Source organism: Puma concolor, chromosome C2 (genome assembly GCF_028749965.1).
Source record: "Puma concolor isolate L17-30 chromosome C2, mPumCon1.1.hap2, whole genome shotgun sequence".
Classification (NCBI taxonomy): domain Eukaryota; kingdom Metazoa; phylum Chordata; class Mammalia; order Carnivora; family Felidae; genus Puma; species Puma concolor.
In genome coordinates this window covers 78,080,014-78,105,032 of record NC_141675.1, presented here as the reverse complement: position 1 = coordinate 78,105,032, position 25,019 = coordinate 78,080,014, and the positions used below count along the sequence as shown (strand labels likewise).

Genomic DNA, 25,019 nt, shown 5'->3' with positions numbered 1-25,019 from the left:
ATGGGGGGGGGGGCCGTGCAGAGTTGCGGGGCTTTACCATCTCTGGAGGTCTGAGAACCCGGGGGAGACTTGGAGGCTCGCGAGAAGAGACGACCGGCGGAGCTTTGCAGTGGAGAGGAGGGGGCGGGAAGCAGCTTGAAGGTGGAATATTTGAGAGGTGATGTCCCCCAAAGCACCGGGAGGGGTTAAGTGACACAGGCATGTGCAGCCTGAGGGGTTGGGGGTTGGCCAGGAACTTAGGCAGGCCTTGCAAGTTTCAAATTGTGGAAAGTGGACACTCAATCCCCCAACTCCCACCCCCAGCAGCTTGAGGGCGTCAGGCTGCACCGCGGTTCTCGAGAAATCGGGGAGCATCGGAGCAGCGGCCTGGGAATAGTGGGGAAAACGGGTGCGGAGGGGGGGGGGGATGGAGAGATGCTGGAGCCTCGCACTGGATTAGGGATCTGTCCGCATTTGCAGAGAGGAGACCTCTGGGGGGAACCGAACTCCTATTGAGGAGCAGTGCCAAGGAGAGATGTTTGGAGGTTTGGAGGGCTGGGGGCATTGGAAGAGGTTGGTAGCGCCCCGCACCGCAGCTCGGTTTTATGAATGTGGATGACTTTATGAATGAAGCGGGTTTCTTTCGTTGGCTCGTTGCTCCCTGCGGCTTTTTTTTTTTTTTTTTTTTCCTATCCCTTTTTGTGAATGAAGCATTGAGCTTTCTTCCTAAATCGCTGGGGTGAGGGGCCTGCGTCGGAGGCTGGGCGTGCGTTGGGAGTGGGGGCGGGGGTGCATCTGAAGGAGTTTTCATGAATGGGGAAGGCTGGGAATTGGGTGGAAGTGTGTCTTGTTTTGTGAATGGGGCCCAGCGCGAAGGATCCAGTTACAGCCTTTACCTGATGTGGCGGCCGCGGCTCGCTCTCCCATTCATAAAACCAGGCCCGCTGCGCGCCGCGGGGGAGGGGCCTCGATCGCGCCGCTGCGCCGCGTTAAAGTTTTCCTGGGGGCACCGGGAAGGGGGGGACCACAAAGGAAGTGGCTTAAACTCCCTTAAGGTTTTTTAAAAAATTATACTTTGAACACGATTTTCCTAGCCCTTGAACTCTGAGAGCTGCTTCAAACATCCTCGATGCCTCTTTTGGGTTCGCTTATGGTAGCTTCTCTCTTTTACTTGATTTTTGAAAAGGTATTTTTGCTCTTCCTGGTGAAGTATTTTGCAATTGATTTCATCGTGAGGCTCTGAAAACATGTCCCCTTTCCGATCTTTTCCCCGTTGTCCCCTCTCCCCATAGACGTTTACAGAATTTCTAAGGTCACGATTTAATCTGACAGATTTTGAAAGCTACAGGAGACTCATTTTGATGGCCTGAACTCACTGCCGATGTTTCTCAGATTTTCTCTACGGGTTGGTGACATTTGAGAAAGAGGCTTTATTCTGAACGTTTAGCGCTGTTTGGAAGGCACGCAGGCAGGCTAACGGGAGTGTTTTTCTAGGAAATTATGGACTGTATGCAGTTTTGCTCCTCTCCTTCTTTCTCTTTGACTTTGAAAATACCTGATTACTTGGGCCCCAGTGCTGAGAGGACGTTGGCCACGAAGGGTTTTCTTGTACCCTGCTCACTTAAAAAAATTGATGTTGTCCACAAAGTGAAAAACACACTGGATGGAATTGTCCACGGAGAGAAAGTTCCCTTTTAAAAATTTGTATACAAGGCAAACAAAAGAATTACCCTTAAGCATTTTGCATTGTTTAGAGATGGGGTAAATGAAATTCCTGTTTTCTCCATTTTTTTTTTTTTTTATTTAACTGCATCTCTATTTGGAGAATGAAACAAAGTGTTTGGGAAGATGGTACCTTCCTAAAATTGTTACTTGATTCCTCCCAAATTAGAAAATAGTTCCCTCCTTTCCATTTTGACCTTCAACCTGTTTTCCTAGCTGCAAGACTGGACAGTGCTGAAACAAGTTTAATTTTTTTTTTTTTTTTTTGGCAAGTTTGAGGAAAATTGACTTCACGATAAGAAACAAACTGAATTTTCTTCACATGGATCTTTTGCTTTTAATGTTTGTTTTTAAAGACCTGTGGTAAAGATGCATTTAAAATATGTGTGGTGGAATTTAGTTTCCTTTATCCCTTAGTTTTCGTAGCTATCTTATTTATTTTAGAAATTGGTGGTGTCATAGATATTTCTGTAAGTTGCCATAGGAGTATTTGTGACATGACAGACACTATATCTGTCTGCACAGAAGATTTAGGTTTTAAAAGAGTGTTGTGTGAAGATTAAGTATACTTCTGATCGATCTATCCCTGGAACTATATGCGGTGTTTTACCACTGACCTACAAACTACTTTTAGAAACACTATGTATGTCAGATTCTTAATTGCCAATAATTTGGAATGCTTAAACCCATTTTCTCTACTTCCTGTCACTGTACTGTCAAGAATGAACTTATTAAAAAAAAAAAAAAAAAGACCAAACATTACCAATGCCCAGGAGAATCTTCTATTGGAGAGAATCTTGAAATCACCCTTTTATAATGAAAATAAGGGGTTTGGGGCTTTGTTTATATAGGGAGCAGTTAGTAGCAGGTAACTTACCATGTTAATGATAAGAGAGAGAGACGGAACAATAGGTAGGTAAATCAATGTGACTCGAAGTACGTGAAGAACCTTTGATGCCCTTAACCAAGAGAACTTTTGGTCTGTAAAGCTCACACCTTGAGCAGGCTTTAAGTACCTCAGAGAAAGGTAGTGATTTTGCACAACCCCTAAAGAAAGCAATAGTAATTACTTCATTTCTCTTCCCATCCCCCCTCTGTTAAAATCTCCCAAATTCATATTACAGGAGGACCCCTTTCCTCCCAGAAATTACTCAATGCTGAAACCTTTCAAAGTGATATTAGAGGCGTTGGAAGCACCATGGATGGGTTTTATGATCAGCAAGTCCCTTTTATGGTCCCAGGGGTAAGTTTATGTGGCTTTGGTTTGTTTTGTTCCCCCTCTTCGAATATGAATCTTCTCCTTATTGGGTTAGTGGCACAACCCCCTTTTTTGACCCCTTTCTTACCCTTGAGCCTTCACTGTCTTTTGGCCTCTTTCAGAAATCTCGGTCAGAGGAATGTAGAGGGCGGCCTGTGATTGACAGAAAGAGGAAGTTTTTGGACACAGATCTGGCCCATGATTCTGAAGGTAGTGAAGCTTTCCCTTGGGGCTGTGGCTTCCTCCAAAGGCCCTCTGTGCACAGCCCTCTGTGAACGGAGCGCAGACTCGCCCTCAGTCTTCTGCCCCCACCCCCACCCCCACCCCCACCCCCAGGAGTTCTCATGCTGGTGTCTTCTGTTTTCAATTCCAGAGTTGTTTCAGGATCTCAGTCAACTTCAAGAGGCTTGGTTAGCTGAAGGCAAGTTTCTTGGCTGTCTGAGTTTCCATAGAAAACATTTTCCTGTGCTTTTTAATAAAACTTCAAGGTCTAAAATAAAAAATCTCTTTTCCAGCACAAGTTCCTGATGATGAACAGTTTGTCCCAGATTTCCAGTCTGATAACTGTAAGTACCTTTCTGGTGGCGGCACATTTGTTCTGAAAATGTTTGGTCTTGGAACATCCATGCGTGGAAAAACTCTTTTTGGCCGTCGCCAGCATATTCGGACAGTGGAATGCATTTAGTTTCTTTTAGTAATTCAAAGTTAACCCCCAAAACTTTTGTTTCATTCTTTGTTGGAGTTATTTCTAAGCTGCTTTTATTCTACTGCAGGTGAGATTTACTGAACACAGTTTCATCCTAAATTTCTTTTTGCCTAAGAATATTGCAAGGCTTCAAACTCAAAATTATAAATCGATTGACATTATATATATAAGATGTTGGCCTTAGCATCCATTAACCAGACATTATTATATGGTGTTTTTTGTTTGTTTTATAAATTAAGTCCTTGATGCAGATCATGAACCTGACATTCTTTCTCTTTTAAAAGGTGCAGAAAATAGTTAATGGAAGATTCCAGTTAATTGTAGCTTCCCCACATGTTGTCAATTTTGTTTCTACTTCTGGGTTGACAGAGGGTGGTCACGGCGTGACCTGATTTACCCTTATTTTTCATACAGTTGTCAGGACTTTATCTTTCAGAGGGGAGTGAAAACTTTTTCTTCAAATGGTCATTAAGTGCTCCTATCATTGAGATACCAAATGCAGCAGGAAGCTCAAAAGATGGCTCTGGGCACTGGTAAGGACATGGTTAGCTTTGCACTGATCTTTCGGGGCTGTCCTCAACAGGTTTGGGAGCTTTTATGGTCTAGGCAGAGCTATCAAGGACAAAGCCGGCTGATGAAATGTGAGTGGCACAGGGCAGCTCTAGAGAGCATTAGTCACTGGCGAGTGAGCAGGTTTAAGAGAGGCCTGGAGAAAACGTTGCCTCTCTTGAGAGTTGCATCATAGAGAAATTCATGTCTCTTAGTCATAGTTTATAATAGCAAACACCTGAGCCAGGCAAGGATTCGATTTCTCATTTTGCACCAACAAATTTCGTCCTGGCTTTGTTTTTTTGTTTTATCGTGTGTGTGTGTGTGTGTGTGTGTGTGTGTGTGTGTGTATGTGTGTGTGTGTGTGTGTGTAAATGCCACTGGAAAGAGGGGGTATCTTTGTATCGAAGTAAAAGCTGGGTGTTCTGAGTCATTAGATGAAAGACTAGATGGACCATCTAAACATTCTTTAATGATAGACCTCCTTTTCAAGGCACAATGCCATGAAACCTTTAAAGGGGATAAACTATAACCCACAGATGCATAGTTACCTTAGCGTTGTCACAGCTTGCTATAGTTGTTTTCTATAGGAAAGTAAGTGCATGTTAATTATTGCCCTTTGATTGCTTTCAAGTGATTGGGAAGCTTGCCACTAAAAGGCTAAAGATAACCCAGATGTGTGTGTGTGTGTGTGTGTGTGTGTGTGTGTGTGTGTTGCAAGATAAAAGACAGGATTTGTAATCCCACTTTGTTCTGTGTTGACAATTTGGCCCAGCCTTTCCCGTTTCTGCTCAGAGCAGCAGAAACTGCAGCCTGGGAGCTTTCTTGGCAGAAGTTCTTTGAAATGCTTTTATGACACTTCTGTTTGTTTCTCCGTAACCCAAAGAGTTAAAAGGGAGATGAGGTGACTGCATTCAAATTTATTTTATGTAACTGAAGCAAAGGTAGACTCTTGAGAGAAAGATGTCCGTAAACAAGATTTATATTTGGAGAGATGTTAGGCTAAAGAGAAGGAATCAATAAATGTGTTTTGTTTGGCTCCTTAGAAGTAATTCCTGCTCAACGAATAGAATGTGCTAAACTCTAATTAAATTGCCATACCTACCTAAAATGGACATGCTTTGGGAGATATTTCTGCTTACCAAGTGTGATGTGTTTTTTACTTTGTTTGCATTTTGCTTTAACTTCTTCAGGTTGAGCTTTTCTGGACTTTAAGGATAAAACAGATGGTTGAGAAGCCTCAAAAAGTCTGTTAATAATTCTTTCCCCCTCTCTGACTCTTATTTTGGGAGATAGAGCCTTAAGAAGGATAGCTTCGGGGCGCCTGGGTGGCGCAGTCGGTTAAGCGTCCGACTTCAGCCAGGTCACGATCTCACGCTCCGTGAGTTCGAGCCCCGCGTCAGGCTCTGGGCTGATGGCTCGGAGCCTGGAGCCTGTTTCCGATTCTGTGTCTCCCTCTCTCTCTGCCCCTCCCCCGTTCATGCTCTGTCTCTCTCTGTCCCAAAAATAATAAACGTTAAAAAAAAATTAAAAAAAAAAAAAAAAAAAAGAAGGATAGCTTCAAATAGATCACCTGGCCTTAGAGGTTAGGTAAAAATACAAGTGTGGGGTGGGATGTCTTTGAGCTGTTCATCCTTACTGTTAAGTGCGACTGGTTTGCCTTCGGTTGTGGATGGCCAGTGTAGATGCGTGGGAGCTGGCAGAGTCTTGGGCTGGGCTTACTCCCGGTAGCACATGTCACAGCCTTGGATTGTGGATTAACTTTCACTGTAGTCACCTTCTGGAAGAGCCCATGACTATGCCAGGGGAGGGGGGAGAAACTCACTCAAATTTAATAAAATCTTATGAGTTGATTTGAATCAGCCAATCAATGAACTATAAACCAAATTTGCACTTGCCCAGTAAAACAAACCTTTTCCCTGTAGTTGCAAAAGCATTTGTAACAAGTATGTTTCTGTGGCCTGCCGCTGATTATAGTCTACCTTTCCTTTTAACGATCATTTGATTACTGCGTGTGTGTGTGTGTGTGTGTGTGTGTGTGTGTGTGTGCGCGCGTGAGAGAGAGAGAGAGAGGCAGTGAGAGTCTGTGTGTATGTATGTATGAGAGAAAAAGAAATACTAAGTAATCTGGGTAGTTGTTTTTATTTCAGAATGTCAATTTTGAAGATTATAGCTTACTTTTTTCAGTAAGTGCTATGAGCTCAGCTTCTAAAGAGATTATATTTTGTAAGTTTTCCAGATTTGGGTTCCTACCCATAGGCATCCGTCCATAAGTGTTATTTGAATAAATGAAACCATTGTTGTCTTCTAGAAATGTTCAGCTTACTTCTAGCTGTATAGATTTCACTTTACGTCACAAATACAGACATTAGTAAAGCATCCCCATTGGAAACTCTTAAAGGTCAAATTCAAGGGAACAGAAAGGACAGCCTGTAGACCATAGGAGTTCTACCAGTGTCCCCCATTGTTCCTTGGTCCTGAGAAGTAACCTTGAAGATTCTGGATTGTTTGTGCTGCAAGTCCCTTGTAGAGATAGTCTTGCCCAACTCCTTCATTTTATAGAGGGGCTAATATAAGGTCCAGGTAACTGGAGAGACTGACTGGTGGTTTGAGGCAAATGGAGAGGTTAGGTGAAATGAAGAGGAAAAAGTTATACAATAAGGTCCTTAAAGAAACTGTCACAAAGCTGCAGACCCAGGGGGTATTGTCATGTACAGGTGAGTTCTGGGCTCTCCCTCATTATTTCAAAGACCTAGAGACAGCACTCAGGAAAGACTTAGGGAGACTGCCGGCTACCCAGTCTGACACCTCAGATTTCTTCATTCCATGATGCTGAGAGACGGATTAAATATCTTGGTGCTTTGAGTATTTCTATCTAGGATTTGGAAGAAAGAGACCTATAAAACAGAAAAATTATAAAACTGACATCTTTTCTGCAAGACACCTTAATGTGCATACAGATAAAGCTGTGTGTATATATCTTATATAAATAAGTGTGTGAATGCATGTATATCTATATAAATGTGTGTGTAGCTAGATATGTATATTAACACACAGAGTTACAAACCAGGAAATCTGGGTCAGCAGTTAGATGTGTGTACATTTTTACCACACACTTTCATAGAATTAACTATAAATCAAAGCCATGGATAAGATTGGAACTCAAAGAGCTTAGATTTGTGGGGGGCTTACATTAATTTTTCTGGGCTAAATGCTTGGGCATTTAAGGATATTACTAGATTTTAGCATATATTCATAGTAGTATTTTTTAAATGCAGATTTCAGTTCTAATTTTATTTTTAATCTCATGCATTTGTTTCAATTGTGATATTGTGAATATTTAACTGTCAGCATCTTGAACAACAAAAATATTTTACACTGGGGAAAAAAGCATGATAAAAATCTTATTTTAAAACCATGGCCTCTGGGGGCACCTGGGTGGCTCAGTCAGTTGAGCAACCGACTTCGGCTCAGGTCATGATCTCACAGCTCGTGAGTTCAAGCCCCACGTCAGTCTCTGTGCTGACAGCTCAGAGCCTGGAGCCTGCTTCAGATTCTGTGTCTCCCTCTCTCTCGGCCCCTAACCCACTCACATTCTGTCTCTGCCTCTCTCAAAAATAAATAAACATTAAAAAAATTTTTTTAAATAAATAAAATAAAACCATGGCTTCCATAGCAAATATAATTTAGAGAATTGTTGGAAAATCCAAATGACCTTATTTTCCCCTTGAAGTGTTCTTTTTTAGATCTGCGTTTCAAAAAGAATTTGGACCGACTGAAGGAAGTACTAGTAATTTCCTAAGGACTGGCTAATTAACTGATAAAATCGACTTTTCATAAATACATTGTAATAGGTGGCTGGGAAAATAGAATGAACTGTTATGGCAGCCCTTGATCCTAAAACACATTGATCTTAATCTTGTTTCAATATGAGATTATTCAACTGGATTTTTTTTTTTACTACATATGAAATTGACATAGTAGAGGCAGTGCCTTCCTTTTGTAAAGGGCACATCATTTTGGACCCAGTTTGTAACAAAACTCTGGGTTTACTTTCTGTGTGGCCTTGGGCCATTTTTATTTGAAAAGATCATCCCAAATTCTTTTTGTTATGGAAAGTAAGAAAACAGTAGGCACTTTGAAAATAAGAGACTTGAAGGAGTCAAGGCTATCAGTTTGTCTTTTTCAAGAGCTCTGGAGAGTTCTGAAGGTAGAAGACAGAAGAGGGCTACATCCAGGAAGCCAGAGGGATATGTGGGGGGGGGGGGGGGGGGAGAGGTTATTTGACTCCAGGCTACAGTGTAACTTTCAAAGTCTTTGTTAGCTAGCCCACTACCTTACCACTGAGAGGGTGCTAAGTGACTTGAAATCCTTCCTGTTTTGATAGCCAGCCTCCAAGATCCTTAGACCAGGACTCTTAAGGATCCAAGACCTAGAGTTCCCTGTTACCTAAGAGAGCCATCTGTTCACAGAGAATCCATTTTATCTCATTTTAATTCAGTCAGGCATACTGAAACCAGTGAATTTTTCTCTTCCTCTTCGATGTCTTACAGCTCTTAGCCCTCTAATAAGACCCAGTAACCTTCCCAGTCCTTTGTGCTTGGCAAGAAAGACTTGGGATGGGGAATTACATGTGTGTCTGCCCCAGGCAGATCGCTTATGTAGATTCCAGAGGTAACAAAATCCTGGTAGCAATTGAGAAATTACCATCTATCCCCAGTTTTCAGCATTCTTTACTCTTATAAGATTAAGACGTAGATAGCATGATAAAGCTGAGAATTTGTATTATCTGCCATTTCTACCATCTAAGAGTATCATTGTTTTAATTTCAGTCCCAGGAAAAAACGTTAGTGGTGGTGGGGTTGGGTGGGGTGTGGGATTCTCTACCCAGAGAGTGTACCCTCCACATGTTTCTCCAGTTTCAGTGGTGGTAAAGTACCTCCAGGCTCAGAGGCTGACAGCCCCCTCTCAGGCACATGGCTGCCCTTGAGGCAGCTTGGGCCCCATCTGTGCCCTGGCACACAGTGCTTCTCCTCTTGGAATCCAAGGAGCTCAGAGTCTTGTCATGTTGCAGCTCCCAGCTCTTGGACAAGTGCCAGGCATGCTGATGCCAGTACCGGATTAGGTTGCTTTTTTAAAAATTCATTTTGTGAACTCATCAAGCTCATTTAACAGAGGCTTTGGTGGTCGGTTTCTGTCATTGTCCCAGCCTTCTGAGAGGCTCAGCTTAAAGGAGGGGCCGTAGTGTGGATGCTGGCCCCTAGTGTAGATACTGGTGGGTGCATGTGAATGTGTGTGTGCGTGTGTGCGTGTGTGTGTGTGTGTGTGTGTGTGTGTGTGTAACCACAATATAAGAACACCTTTAGGCTTGGCAGGTAGATGACAATGGAGTAGCAGCTCCTCTCAAGGAGAAGAGCCCCTCTATAGCAAATAAAGGGGGCTCCCCTGCCCAGGAGGAGGAAGCGTCTGGGGGAAAGCAGCAGTGTAGGGTGCAAAGACTCCAGGGAGAAAGATAAGATCTAGCTATCAAGAGGCCAGGAGTTTGCCACTGGTCTGCAGAGCAGCCAAGGCACCAAATGGGGATTCTGTGGTCAGAAAAAGTATAGAGGAATGCTTCCCATGTCTCCATCTGGGTTCACTAGTGTTGGTAATGGGGGCAGGCAATGAGAAGAGGTAAACAGAAGGTATTTGAAAATAGCCAAATGTGTTATGGAAAAAAGGAAACAACCCATGAGCTAATTTACCTCCTGGATTTGATTTTCATAAAGTAGTATGCTTTTCTTGCAATAAACTCTGGCTGTCAGACTGGCTTTATCAGATCTCCTTCAGGGTAATTATTGAAAAGTTGGGAAAAATTCTCGAAGAAACCTAACCAGTTTTTAGCCTTGTACTGTGCGTTGCCCTTGGAGTAGTTTTCATCCGCCAACCCCAGATACTCATGCTCTTCCCTTTTGAGGTCTCTTGGGCATGGTGTGTGTGTGTGTGTGTGTGTGTGTGTGTGTGTGTGTGTGTGTGTGAGCACGCACAGATTATAAACCTTCCAAGCCCGATGTGAAACCAGTAAAAGAACTGTGAAGCTGTTCGTCATAGGTGGCTTGCACCCTCTCCCCTCTGCAGCCAGAGACTCTAGTAGTGTCTCCAGAGACCCTCTCCCTTGGGGAGGATGCCAGGTGGCTCCTGATGTAGCTATTGGCAGTGAATGGAAAAGCAGGGAGTCTGGAAAGGCTGAGTTCCATAGAGAGCTGTTCTCTAATACAAACCAGCTTGCCCCCCGGGAGGCAGGAGAAATACCTGTGAAGTCTGTTTCTCTCAGCTGGTAGCTATAGTCAGATTCTGAACAGGGCAGCACTGGATAGTTTTCTTTTGCCAGAGGGCACTTGCTGACCTTACAGCTGACTTGCACATCCTTGCAGATTTCAGATTTCAGCCAGGGTCTTGGCCATCTGAATCTTAGGGAGGGTGCAGAGCAGGCAGGCGCCTGCAGTGTCTGAATTTCTTACATAAACACAGCGCACTGGGCGAGCAAGCGTCCCTGTGGCGACAGCTGGGCTCTGTTCCGTCTGCCCCAGCGAGCTGAGCTGCTGAGTCCCCCTCTTGCCTGAATGGAGCATTCCAAATTGGTTGTGAATGGAGGGCGGGGCTCCCTTGCAGACTTTTTCAATGAATAACCAGACCCTATTGTGCAGCCTGTGGAAAAACAACCAACTCAAACAACACTGGGACTGTTAGAAATATGCTTGTGATTGGCAGCTTGGAGAACCTCCAAAATTAGTTTCCTTTGGCTTCCCCGCTGCTCCCTGTTCTCCGAGCCTGGGCTTAATGAGCCCGGGCTTAATGGGGTTCCAGTTTTCTTTTAAGTGCTGGCTTTAACCCCGCCACTGCCAGGCTGCCGGCCTGGGCTTCTGGGGTAGGGCTGCTACTGCCCAATGAGGCCGCCCGCCTCTCTTTGTCTCTGTTTGTCTCTGTAGCTGTCTAAAGGGGGTGCTAATAGGAGAGGGTGGTTTAGCTTCCCTGGAGAGAAAGGTGTTGAGACTTGATCCAAGGATATTACCCTTTTATCTCCCGCTTGCCGTGGGGCTGTGGCTTTAGCTCCCAGTGAAGATTGCTGCCTGCTCTTCCCCTCCAAGCTCCAGCCTCGCCTCCGGGACTGAAGCTCGGGTGTTTGCCTGCCACAGCGCAGCAGAGGTCTCCTGCTCAGGCTTACATTTGGACTTGGGAATGACAAAGCTGTAATTTCCCTACTCCTTGGCCTTCTCTGTCCTGTTTCATTTGCCACTGTGGTCGGATACATGTCATTTTAAAATGATACTTCCCAGACTGTTACTCAGCTACGGGGGAGCTTCACTCCGGCTGTGACCCTTCCGCTGGGCACTCATCAAATGCCTTGTCTCCTCAAATGAACATCACAGGAAGTACCAGAAAGAACCCAGCCTCTGTGCAACCTCAGAACCCGAGAGGCCTCCTCCCCTGAAGTGAGGCCAGGTTCTAGGGGTCTGCTTGCCTCAGCTGCACCCACCTGAGACATCCTCCACCATCTTGGCCAACAGCTCACAAGACACGTGCGGTCAGGACGAGGGCCGTGCGGGCTAAACCAGGGCCACCGGATAAGCACGAAAAGGACAATCCGTGAAAAAGCAACCCAAAACTTAGTAGTAATGATTCGGTGCAGCTGCCTCAGGGTTTTAAAGAGCTCTTCTGAGTTCCTATCCCTCATCCTCACCACTGAGATGAGACTGTTGCATTTGTGTTTTGCTATAACGTGGTGTTTTTTTTTTTTCCCTGAAATATTTCCTTCACTATAAATTGGGCCTGCAGGAATGTCTTCCTTTCCCCATTAAAAAAAGAACAAGCCTGGGCAGATTGTTCTTTTGTGAGAGACTTTGAAACCTCTCAGGAGGTAACCCTAGATATCAGCTGTGTAAGAGGATGCTGATATCTGTGCTTCTCCGGAGGGGCTGAGGAGGACTTCAGCTTACATAAACACTTTTCAGCTGAGTGCCTGGAAATGCTTTGTGACTGCCTGAAAGGGCACTTAATGAGGGTCCTTTATACTTTTCCATAGAAAAGGTAGAATAGACGAGGAGGCTGTGTCTTCTACGTGGCTGCAGGCCCACAGTAAAGACCAGATCCTGGAGTGCCTACCCCAAGTGTTGAAATCTGAATCTTAATAGAGAATAATTTAGTGGTGATGACATCACAGTGACGAGGGCTGCTCAAGTCAGATTTCTGCCCCTCAATTCCTTTCCCTCTCCAAGGAATCTTTCTTGAGGAATAAGGAAAAAGCAGCATAGGGTTTTAATGTCTTCTGTATTTTGATGAATATTAAACTTAGTCCCTGCTTCCCGACTCACATTCTTGTTGAAACAGGAAACAATTTCTCTTAGGCTCTAAGTGTCTCCAAAAACAGAGAATCCCTGTGCTACGTTTCTTTGGAACTGCTGGAGCCATAGCACTGAGCACTGCACACAGCCACTACTTGGTGAATGCATTTTGCACACCAGCCCGCTCTCTGTTATGAACCCTTCCCACTCCCGTCTTTCAACAGCCCCCAACACCAGCCTCTAACCGCTTAGAGCAGTAGAGGATCTCAAAACCCCAGTTCTGAGAGTCCTTGGGATGACCTCAGAGATAAATAGGAAAAAAACTAGTTAGGACTAGTTCTCATTTTCTGATTCCTCCTTCAAACACATCCTCAAGCCAACTCTTCCCAGGCTGCATTTAGACTTTGTGCAGCTAATGCTATGTTTCCCAGTAAAACTGCATGTGCTACAGAACAAGTCACAGTGTAGGCACCCTTGACGCACTTGCCCAGTTTCTGCTTTTAGGAGGAGGGCCATAGATAGAACAGTTCTCGGAGAAGCTGATTTCCTAATTTCTCTAGAGTTGGGATTTTCTCCTGTCAGATTTTAAGTTTGAAGTCAAAGATGAAATTGTCCACAGTGCCTAAGTCCCACTTAAAAGACTTTTTAATGATAATAAAAGTATTATTAGCACTTTTCTTTAATGCCGGCTTAGAGAAGAATCATGTAAATTGGGAATAAATTATAAGAGGGATGTTGAAGAAGGTTTAGTTTTGCATTTTTTTCACCATTCAGGAAAAATGCCCTGTTTCCCCTTTTCTTGCTGGTGTGTTGCCCGATGAGCAGCTCTCCGTGGTAAAATCTGCTGTCGTTGACATAAGGCCCACAGTAGAGGAAGCCATCCTGTCATCTCTGCTGCAAAGGCTCTCAGTATTTATTTACTTAAAAAATTTTTTTAAGTATTTTCATTTATTTATTTAAGTAGGTTCCACACCCAGTGTGGAGCCCAATATGGGGCTTGAACTCACGACCTGGAGATTGGGACCTGATCTCATATCAAGAGTAGGATGCGTAACCAACTGAGCCACCCGGGCACCCCACAAAGGCTCTCTTTAGACCTATTTCTCACAAATGAAAAGTAAATAAATAAGTTGTCTGTCATATTGGCAAAAGTCGAATATTAAAATTCTTTGAACAGCTGCCCCAGGAAAGGAATTAATAAGAACAATGTTCAAATTTTCCTTTTGGGGCAAGGAGGCCAGTCAGCTACCTTTTTATCCTACTACCCTCTGTCTGTGTTTTGTTTTTTGTTTTTTAATTTGAGAAAGAGAGAGCTTGAGTGGGGGAGAGGGACTGAGGGAGGGAGGAAGAGAATCTTAAGCAGGCTCCACACTCAGCACGGAGTCCCAATGCAGGGCTCGCTCCCACGACCCTGGGATCATGACCCGAGCTGAAATCAAGAGTTAGATGCCCAACCAACTGAGCCACCCAGGTGCTCCTTCCTGCTGGCCTCTTAAGCTTGAAAGTAACCAAATGCCCCAGGTGGAAGCCAGTTCTCCAGGCTGTGGGTCTAAAAAAGCCCCACCCCGTGGTAGTTGTAACGGGGTGGTGCATTTAAAGCCAGAAGAACCGCTTATTTTTATCCTGACTCTCCTCTGAGTCAGCTCTGTACACTCGCATAAGCCTTTTACTTGACTGTCAGATGCTTTGGTTTCTCCACGGCCCACAAATTTGGGGATGTGACACAGTTATGCAATTAGATATGTTCGTTCTGTGAAAGAGCCTCATATCTGTTAATACACAAGCCCTCCTTCAAAGTTGGGCCAGTTCTTTTCGAATCTCCTTGTCATCTAATTTCTAACTCTTCTATTCAAGGCCTCTGGGTTTCCATTTTCAAATTCTAAAGTAACAATTCTAAATTGTTGGGATAAATGCGTCCTTCGAAGAGAAGGAACTACCCAGATCCAGGCTGTTACAAAAATAATACTGTGGTATGGAGAATGTGACCCTGAAGTAAACCTGCAACTAATTCATCTGTGTCAAAACAACAACAACAACTCTGCTACCGTTGGCATTAAATTATCTTCCTTCTTTGATAGCAGGTTTTCTGTTTGGAAATGACTATTCGGAAGATTTGCAATTTTGTGCTGAGGACAAGAGGGAGCTGTTCCGTGATAGACACTTGTTCTTACCCACAGTTTCCCATCTGTGAATCAGGACGTTCCTGATTCAGTACCTACCTCTAAAGTGGGTTCCTCCTCCTAACACCACCACTTCTTTTAAGGAGGATTCATATACGGAATCGATTTCCTTGTGTTTCAGCCAGATTTAGAATAGAAGCCTTTAAAAATCACCTGTGTCGTTATGGTTATACTGACAGAGGTAAAGAAAGGACAAGATCAGTATCCCAAATTCCGTTTAGCAACTGGTCCTCCTAGATGACCAGAGAAAGACATGACAAGCCAACTTTTTACCCTGGCAAACTCTCCTCAGGACCACAGGTCAGCCGTGAGGACTCTTGCTCCTAAGGCCTATAACAGGCCATTATCGACCTGAGCTCTTCCCGGGGCCCACTCAGCCTTTGCCGGTGGAGAGTAGCTTCCAGCCCCTTTGCAAGAGAAGACACAAATAGCTCTGAGGATCACTTCTGCTCTTCTGAGCCAAAGCTGTCCCCCTCGCTGTCTCTCCTATAGAACTTGGGTGTCATCCTTGACTTGGATCACATTTTCTTCTCTCTGGAGGGGGAGTAAAGAGGCAGGGGAAGCCTTGAGCCCCGCCTGGAGGCTAGGGTGCCTCCCGCCCCCATATTCTGAGTGGTCGGCCTGAGAGGTAATACAGTTGTACGTTACACAGTGACCTCCCAAACTGACTTTTGTGGGCGAAATTTAGTTTTTCATCTTATGGCGAGTAGTATTTCGGTTGGTGATTTGATTCTGAGATACCATGTGCTAGTTCTGACAGCCAGCTGCTGCCATTGCTGGAAGAGACCGTGGAAGAAGGGGGAGGGGAGGGAGGCCATTTATTTGCGGGATGTTGTAATCGTTGAGCTGAGCCTAGCAGAGGCAAACCTCCAAACCACCCCCTTCCCCTCCCCATTATATGAAGTCACTAGATGATATAAACATTATAGCTCAAATAATATGATCCTAACAGTAGAAAACACCCCAATAAAGCCCTTTCCTGTGAAGCATAATCCCTGTCAAGTCAATCCCCCTTTCCTACAGAGAAACTTAAAACCTCTTGTAAGTGTAAAACCACTGTGGTTCTTTTTCTCTTCTTCTTCTTCTTTTTTTTTTTTTTTTTTTTTTGTCTTTTCCTGCTTTTACCCTAGCCAGAAGGGCTTTGTGTGAGGGTCTAACAGAAGCTACAGGCTGGGGGGCCCCTTGAGCTGGAACTGCAGATGTGGTTCAGCATCCTTGGAACTAGATTTCTCTGTAGTTGAATCTGTCTCGTATCATACATTCCACATTCCAGGGAGTAGTGAGGGCATAAAATGCCATAACGCCGGCCCTATACAAAACAAAATTTAGAAACCCTTTGCTTCCCAGAGCCAGTGTGAGCACTGCAGCATCCTGTCACTGATCCGATGCCAATCCTGTGAACAGCCAGCCTTTCCCCAGAGAAAGCAATGTTCTGCAAGCTCCACGTGTATCCATGGCACGGCCTAGACCCATGTTGCCGTCAGCTCCAGTCCCTAGAGATTTAGGGATAGCCAAGGTAAACAGAAAATGGAAGAGGGGCTTACACAGCCTGGCTTCGTGGTTTTAACTGCCTCGTGGTATCAATTCTGTTGTCTGATTTGAAACCCAGGTGGAAGAAGTTCTATCAATAACTCCAATTCCTGTACCCTGGGAGGAATTCTACTGCCTTTGCAGGTGGCCACTTAGAGATATTTCAGATACCACTCTCCACTAAAGCTATTTATACATTTTCAAAGTTGGGCCAGTTCTTTTCTAAGCTCCTTTTCCTCCCTTTAATTTCTAACTCTTGTATGCAAGGCCTCTGGGTTTCCATTTTCAGAATTCTGAAGTAATCTTTTGATGTCCCCGCTAACCCTGTTTTTCTGCCACCCCATTTGTGAATTGGGAGTGAGTTCTCCAGAGACCAAATCTCCACCCTGTCTTTCAAGTAAGTACCTATCATCTTTAATAAGAGCTCACCGATGGGATTCCTAAGCTTGCATCCCCAAAAAGTTTCCAGCTCTTGAATTTCCAAATATTTGATATAACTTCATCCACTCTTATGAGCAAAGAAAGGTATCTTCTTCCCTCACCCTTTTCCTTGAGCAAGACCTGGCTCCAGGGCTTTTGTTTGTTTGTTTGTTTGTTTGGGGTTTTGTTTTGTCATCATTTTGGGGGTTTGTTGTTGTTGTTGTTGTTGTTTCACTCTAGTATTCCCCAGCCATGTTCATGCAGGGTCATAAGACTTGAATCTCACTCTTAGGTTAGCCCTTTTCAAATAGCAGTGTAACCCTAACCCTACTTTTTGGATCTGCCTTTTCCATAATTCATGTCATGATAGTAAGGTCAAAGTCTTTTTTTTTTTCCTTCGGCTTATTGTGTTACCCCAAGTTTTTAGCTCTAAATCATGAAAAAATAGAGTGGGTTTTTTGTTTGTTTGTTGTCCACACACCCAATTCCTGAAGCCTCTCTTTTGCTGACTGCACGTTTTCCCCACTGCATAGAAGAAATCTGATTCCTGAAGCCAGATGTTCCGGGAACTAGCTTTATCAGATCCTAATTTGGCTCTTGCGTTATTTATCGTACAGAAGATAATATTGGTCATATAAGAAGGGCTTCTATAATTGCTAATTGATGAATTCTGCTACCTCATGGTTGGTTCTCTACCTTGGGGCCCAGAAATAGACCACCAGGGTGATGATACTCAGTCCTTTGGTCCCCAACAAGCAACTTGACAAGTAGGAAAATATAACCTGGAGTAATCAACACTGTAACCACCACCATGATTAATCACCAATCTGAAACCCTGAATACTGCCACTGTGCTAATCCTGAAGAGAACTTTCCCTGTACCTACTGATACCACATTCAATCCCGGAGAGGAAGCCTTGCTTTCTTAATGTGGGATTTTGCTGAGGACAAATGCAGCCATTCTTACAGTTTGGGACTGCAGAATGAGTCTGTCCTGAAATCTTAGTCCGTGCATGTGTATGCTGACCTAGATGTTGGCTGCACCAGATGTTTGTCATATTTCCCATGAGTTATATAGAGAGCTTTGATTCCACAGCAGAGTCCTACTGCCATCCTTGATTCCCAAAACATAAATGCACGGGGGATTCTCTAAGCCAACATACTTTTAAAATACAACTTGGGTCTTTAGTCCACATACCTTTCTGATCTAGCCTGGTAGGCTAAGTTAGACCAGTTGGAGCCTCCAGAAACTCTTGTGCCTTTTCTCTCTAAGGCTCAGAGCACCAAAGGCCAAGGCTGCCCATTTCAAGCTGCTTCTCCTGGCCCTGCCCACCCTTTATGGACAGAAGGAGCCAAGTTAGCTGCTTAGAAGGGAAGAGAATGAAGGAACCTCAAGGAAGAGAACTTTAATTCTTTTTCATTCTCCCAACCTTCACAGATTGGTGATGACTACATTGTGTCCTCTTGAGGACTCTAGGGATAAAATCTAAGGAGTTGTCCACCTGTTCTGGTAATGTTCTAAACCTGTTGTGCGTATGTATTTACATGTGTTTACAAGGAGTAAGAATGCTTTGTGGTCTTGAGTTGGGCATATGTTTTAGTTCCCATTATGTATGTATTAATGTGTATGTGGAATTACTGATAGATTTTACTTTTGTTAATATTTTGTACTTGTGTAATTACTGTCTTTTTACGCAGGCAGTGGTAGAGGTGGCCATGGACCATAGTCATGATGACAGCAGTGGCACTTTTCATTTTACCCTCTCTTGGGTGTTCTCTTCTCCTGAGTAGACCAAGGCCAAAAAAAGTATTTGAGAACTACTGGCTTAGATGTTAGAATGTAACCAACATTTGTCTTTGTGTAATTTTAGATTCCCTGGGCTGCATCACCCAAACATGGTCAGGGATAAACAGGATAGTATCCTTCCAATTTGGTAATGGGCCCAGGGTAGCTTTCTTCATGTGTGAATGCATGGTTTTGAAGTTCTTAGCACATCTACTTTTGACCTGTTAGTCAACCATAAGAAAGGCGTTTTTTTCCTCTGAGTATCTCAGAGGAGATGGGGTATAATATCTGTCTTACTGATTGATTTTTAAAACATATTCCTGTATTTGCTTCATTTCTCTGTGTATAGATTTTTTTTTCTTTCTGAACCATTCAAAAGCAAGTTGTAGACATAATATTTCACCCCCAAATACTTTAGTGTACATCTTCAAAGATTAACGATATTCTACATAACCTAAGAAAATTAACTTTTATTCAGTAATATTCAGAATTCCCCAGTTGTCCCTTAAATGTCTTTTCTAGCTGACACTATCATTGGCTTTGTTCTTGGATTCAAGCAAGAATCATATATTGTATTTACTGTTATGTCTTTTTTATCTTCTTTACAACAATCTATCCCCTTTTCCCCCATAACATTGACCCTTTTTTTAAAGGGCCCTAGACAGTTGTTTTTTAGCTGTTGACTTTTGGGGGTGCATTTAAAGGGTATGTAGAAATGCAAACATATAGGAATGCTGGCCTGAGGCACAGAAATGTCCTATAGGATGCTGATTCTTTCACTCTTATATCCATGTTATTGTGTTGACTTTAAAATTTTTTTTTTTAACGTTTATTTATTTTTGACACAGAGAGACACAGAGCATGAAGGGGGGAGGGGCAGAGAGAGAAGGAGACACAGAATCGAAGCAGGCTCCAGGCTCCGAGCCATCAACCCAGAGCCTGACGGGGGGCTCGAACTCACGGACCGCAAGATCGTGAAGTCGGGCGCTTAACCGACTACGCCACCCAGGCGCCCCATGTGTTGACTTTAAAATACTGGTAAAAGAACAGAGCAAGTCAGATGGAGATACTTGGGTCAGAGATAATTTGTGCGTGTTTGAGGAGAGGGCTTTGGAGGGAATCATTGAAATTTTTTAGCACAGCTTACTAAATAGTTGACTTTACTATTTATGGATGATTTTTCACTATATTCAGTTTTTAAATTTATGCTTACCAAGGTTAGCTGTGTTAGATATGAAAAAAACCAGCACATTCTCCCATACCTCCTCCAATTCTGCCTTTGGATCTTGTGCCCCCTAACCGCATTTGATAACATTTCAAATTTTTATTTTTGGAAACTGTTGCTGGGCAAAATTAACGTTAACTATTACAATGGGTTTGAGTATGTTTCTTATTTGGTTTGGAAATCCAAAAGGCATCTCCTTTTCCAGATGCTCTTTTGAAGTGCCAGAACTTATCCACTTACTTTATCTGCCTTAAACCTTCTCGGTTCCCAGAACAGGGTATTATCTCCTGTCCTTGTCATTCACCAGGACTGCGATAGCAATTACAAAGAATATTGAGACATTAGGAATATATTTTATGCTTGAAATGAATTTTTAATCTACTCAGCCCTAAAATAAAGACCTCTTTCTGACCTCTTCTGGTAATATGGTAGAATATAAAAACTAAGCCTAATTGTATCTAATCTTTTTTTTCTTAGAACTAGCTATTTGCGCTTTGTCTCAAAATTTGTCCAGAAAAGGCGAGAGCTAAGGAAAGGCAGCGGTATATTGGAAAGTAGGCCTGTTGGCTTTGTTGTGCTGTTCAAACCACAGGTCCCAAGGGACACTACATCTGGTGACTTAAAGCCCTCTGGTCTTTGCCAGTAGGGTACTCTGACAAGTAGAGGGTAAATGAGAAGAGAAGAGATCACACTTGCTCTTTCTGGGTGGCTTCTTTGGTTCTATTTGACCAGTGTCCTTTTCATACTCACATGTCCTTCTGCTTGATGGTCTTTCCCTCTGCCTTCTTTTCTCATGCTCCACTCACTGCCGTAACCGAAGAACAGTATGGGCAGACGTCTTGGGCTCTCTCCACCCCCCGCCCCCATTCTTGAACTAAACAGTACATATTTCCTTTCTGTGGAGGGAAGTGAAGTGGGATGGTAGTGGTCTAAGTGAGGAACAGTGACCTAAATCCAGCGGCAAAGAGAGTAGTAAGCTTAAGAATAGACCTTCACTTTAGGATTACGACTCTGGAATCTCGAGAAGTCTTTGACCACGACTATATTCCACATCACGTTTGTTCAGAAGGGCTCTGAGAGGCTCAAGAGACATAGGCTAGCCACCTCAGACACAGCCTCGTGGACATGCCATTTGGAGGCAGGTGTTGGTATTCTGGTCAACTTCCGTCATGAGACACAACTTTCCATGTGAAGTAAGAAGATCGTGGCTGTCAAGTGTGACCAAATAAGGTCCTCCCCCAAGGGCAGGCCTGCACAGCTGATTTGGGAAAGATTAGTCTGCCCCAGATGAAGGTATTGAAACTGAAGAAGGGAGGAGGAAAACCCCAAAGCAAAACCTGAATGACGATTACCAGGGGACGGTGGGCAAAGCCTGTGTGTGAAGCAGGAGAAACAACTAGTCTTCGCCCCACCCCACCCAGACTGCAGTGTAGCTGATTGGCAATTTCTTTAACACTCAGCAACTACCTAAATGTTACATGTATTCACAACAAAGTCAGTGGCAAATTGAAACTTGGATGATTATGAAACACTAGAGGAAAGGCTTATTAGACGAGGTGGGTTTTGTCTTTCTTAAAAAAAGAAATTCATTTTGAATCAAACTGTCGTTCATCATAACATTCAACAAAAGTGTTTTCTTTTGTTTTGATCGTATGTGCTGTAATAGTGAAGTTCACTGCCAGCACTGGCATGGGGTAGCTCCCTTGGACAGAGTCCACAAGCCTGTACTTGTGGGCAGGAAACAGATTTTGTCAGCAGAGGGAATTATTATTTCTCTTGAATGGGCCAGTTTGTCTATTTTTTTCTATTTTAAAACAATTGGGCTATTTCTTTGGAAGACTGCTTCTCTACCCTCACAGAATAAAGATTTTTTAAAATTTGAGAAATCTTCATAAGTATTAACTCAATGATGCTGTTTAACAGGGCTGCTCTCTTTAAAAATGAGGAATTTGGTCTCACTTCAACACACATACTAAACTTGGAACGATACAGAGAAGATCAACACAGCCCCTGTGCAAGGATGACACACAAACTCATGAAGCGTTCCATATTTTTCCTAAAATAACACTGTATGTGAACAATCCTGGTATTAAAATTCTAATACTTAATTAAAAAAAAGAAACTGACTTGAAATAATGTAGAGCAATCGTAAGAGTACAGTTTGACAAGCTGTACAAGCATTTGGATCAGGACCCAGAAAGCTTCTCAGAATACAAGACCCCTTGTGGCCCCTGAATAGGCACTACCCTCAGAGTAACCTCAGTCCTGATTTTAAACACCGTATATTGGTTCTATCTCCTTTTGAATGGTGCCTAAATCTTTTGTGTCTGGCTCTCACTCAACATATTTGTGAGATTCCATGTTGTCCATGTAGTTGTAATTTCTTTATTCCCATTTCTGGGTAGTGCTGAGGTTTAGTTTGGGGTTACATTGAGCCTATAGATAAATTTGGGAAGAATTGATATGTCTATAATATTACGCTTTCCAACCCATGAACATGATATAGTCCTCCATTTATTGAGAATTCTGTGATTTTCTTGGGTTTTGTAGTTTTCAGCTGAGGCATCCTACATGTCTTTTATTAGATGTGTTCCCAGGTATTTGATGTTATTTGTTGCTATTATAAATTTACTTTTTAGATTTCATAGGTCTACAGAAATAGTTCTTTTTCATATTAGCCTTGTTGCCAATCATCTTCATAAATTAGCCTATTGATTCTTCTATTTTGTGGATACTTTTATATTTTCTACATACCCAATTAGGCCTTCTGTGAATAATGACTGTTATATTTTTCCTTTCTAATCCTTTTGCCTTTTATTTATTTTTCTTGACTTATTGCATTGGCTAGGATCAGGCCAGATTTTTTTTTTTTTAATTTTTAATGTTTGTTTATTTTTGACAGAGAGAGAGAAAGAATGGGGGAGGGGAAGAGAGAGAGGGAGACACAGAAACCAAAGCAAGCTCCATCCAGGCTCTGAGCTCTCAGCCCAGAGCCCGATGTGGGGCAGGAACTCATGAACTCCAAGATCATGACCTGAGCTGAAGTCAGATGCTTAACCGACTGAGCCACTCAGGTGCCCCAGGATCAGGCCTGATTTTTGATCACTGTGTCAGAAAAATGTCCCAAGGAGTTTTCTAATAAGTTAAGTTGATTGATCTGTGGACTATAATATCTAAATTTAAAATGGTGTTATGCTGGTCTACAAAGCAATACACTGTACTTTATGGTGCATATCCACAGATGTGGGCTTAAATCTAATCAGATAGCCGTCCTTGCCTTTCCTACCCCTGACAAGCAGAGGTATAAATCCCATATTTATATGGGATATATAAATATTCCATATATATTTGTGCATGGATCCTTAACAGAGTTCTTATACTCCAGTAGGAGTACAGATAGTCCAAAGTGTTCTTGCCTCACACGTGGCATTGAGAGGGCATTGTCTAGAGTCAGTTTCAGGAGGGACAAGACATTTGGGGAGAGAAATGGTATCCATGGTAGCAATGTGTTATCTGGCCAGTCAGTGACTGACTGTGGAAGATACCAGGTCTCCGAAGTTCCTGCAGTTGTGTAAATAAGCAGAAGATATTGGCCAACTGGAATATAGAAGGGAGAATGAGATCTTTTAGGTAGAGTGGGAGGCAAGGACTAATAATAAGTAAAGGCTGCTGGAGTCAAGAAATGTTGGTTGCCAGTAGGAGTGGGGGAGGGATTCTGGGCATTTTAGTGGCCTAGGGAGAGGGAAGGTGTGAGTCGAGTGGATGCAGGTGTTATCAGGTGTCCCTCCAGCTGAAGAATGCAGAGTAAACATGAGGATACAGACCCTGAGAGTTGGCAGAAAGTATTCTTCCGCTCTCTTCTCTGGTGTTGTCTTTCTTCTCCATCTCTTTCCCTATTCCTTTTAATTCCTTTCTGATTCAGTCTTTTTCTCTCAGATTCCCTCTAGAAGGCAATGTGGTAGAACACTAAGCAGTGTTTAGGTAGGAATCCTGACCACTTACAGCTACGAGACTGTGACAGATTACTTACCCTTTTGAGTCTGGGTTTTCTCATCTATAAAGAGGGGACACTGGAAGTAGCTTTCTCACTGGGTTGGGAAGATCGAATAAAATAATGTATGTAGGAGCAGTTCGGTGCAAAGTAAATCCTAAGGAGTCTATGTGGCTGCCTCTGTCTTGATCTGTCTACCTTGTTCTTTTCCAGAGGTTTGTTCTTACTCATTTTTTTCTTTGTTCTAGAATACTTTCTTTCAACCAGGTGTAATGTGATATTTTTGTTTTTGTTGAAAAAAGGTTTATGTACTCTATTTTTAATGTACAAAGTGGAGGAGTGAAATGTCTCCCATTTCTGTCAGTGCAGTAGATTACCGAAATGACAGAAGCTCTTGCTTCCTCTCTTCTCTAATAGCAGAAGCTCCAAGACCTTGAACAATTACTGTAATTCCTTTGGGTCTCAGTGTCCTTATAAATGTAGGGGCCTGAATGAAGTGAACTGTGAGGCCCTGTGAGGTCTAACTATACACGCATCTATGAGATGATGCTAAAAGTCAGATTCCTCACAAAATTGTACATGCCATGAAGAAAGGGCCATGTTTGTTGGGCATACCGTCCTGTCCTCAGCATCTCCAGGATGCTTGACCCATAGAATATGCTCAGTGAATGGATGAATGGATGAATGGATGAATGAATGAATGAATGAATGAATGAATAATGAAATATTTACAACAATGAATATGTTCCATACTCACCAGGAATATTTGTCAGGGCACCATTGGCTTTATGGGCCCATCTTCTATAACTCTGAGCTTAAACTCAAGAGTTTTAAATTGTAGAAAATGTTTATCAACTTACATACTCAACTTTTTTGGCATTTCTTTTCCAATTTCCTTAGGAGTTCATGATCTTTTTAAATTCCAATTCATTACCATGCTTTGTAGTCCTGGGTCTCTGTCATCGTTTAGTAAGTTGCCTGTGCGAAGTTAAATACTCTATTTTTGAAAGCACAGTGTATTAATACACAACATCATTGCACCATCTGCAAGGTGCTGTGCCATTTTATTTCTCAAGGCAGCATCACATATCTCATTTTACAAAGGAGGGAACAGACTGAAAGCAAGGAGCATTGCTTGGGCTTCTAAGTTCCTGCTTTAAATACACCACTATCTCTGACTAATGCATGCCATAATTAGGTTCCTTCACACATCCCCTGGTCCCTGTAGAGAGCTGAGCCTTCTTCCTTACCACTCCAACGGCCCCTAATGATTTTCTTGTCAGGGATCTGAGAAACTTTAAATCTCACTCTGGCCGTGTTCCACATTCTTTTCTCTCTTTCGAATGGTTCATT

At 43.0% G+C, this 25,019-nt stretch overlaps 1 protein-coding gene and 1 non-coding gene across 2 annotated transcripts in view; both read left to right on the top strand.

Annotated features, from left to right (window-relative positions):
- Positions 1-25,019, top strand: part of ETV5 (ETS variant transcription factor 5) — a 61,258-nt gene that overhangs the window by 455 nt on the left and 35,784 nt on the right. Inside the window, exons 2-5 of the mRNA XM_025913289.2 lie at positions 2,826-2,944; positions 3,082-3,169; positions 3,333-3,380; positions 3,475-3,525. Of these exons, the coding sequence (XP_025769074.2) occupies positions 2,900-2,944; positions 3,082-3,169; positions 3,333-3,380; positions 3,475-3,525 (232 nt within the window). The 5' untranslated portion in view covers positions 2,826-2,899. The remainder of the gene's footprint in view (positions 1-2,825; positions 2,945-3,081; positions 3,170-3,332; positions 3,381-3,474; positions 3,526-25,019) is intronic.
- Positions 21,625-21,730, top strand: LOC112850524 (U6 spliceosomal RNA). Its single transcript, XR_003222648.2, has one exon. It is a non-coding gene; the product is annotated as a U6 spliceosomal RNA (small nuclear RNA).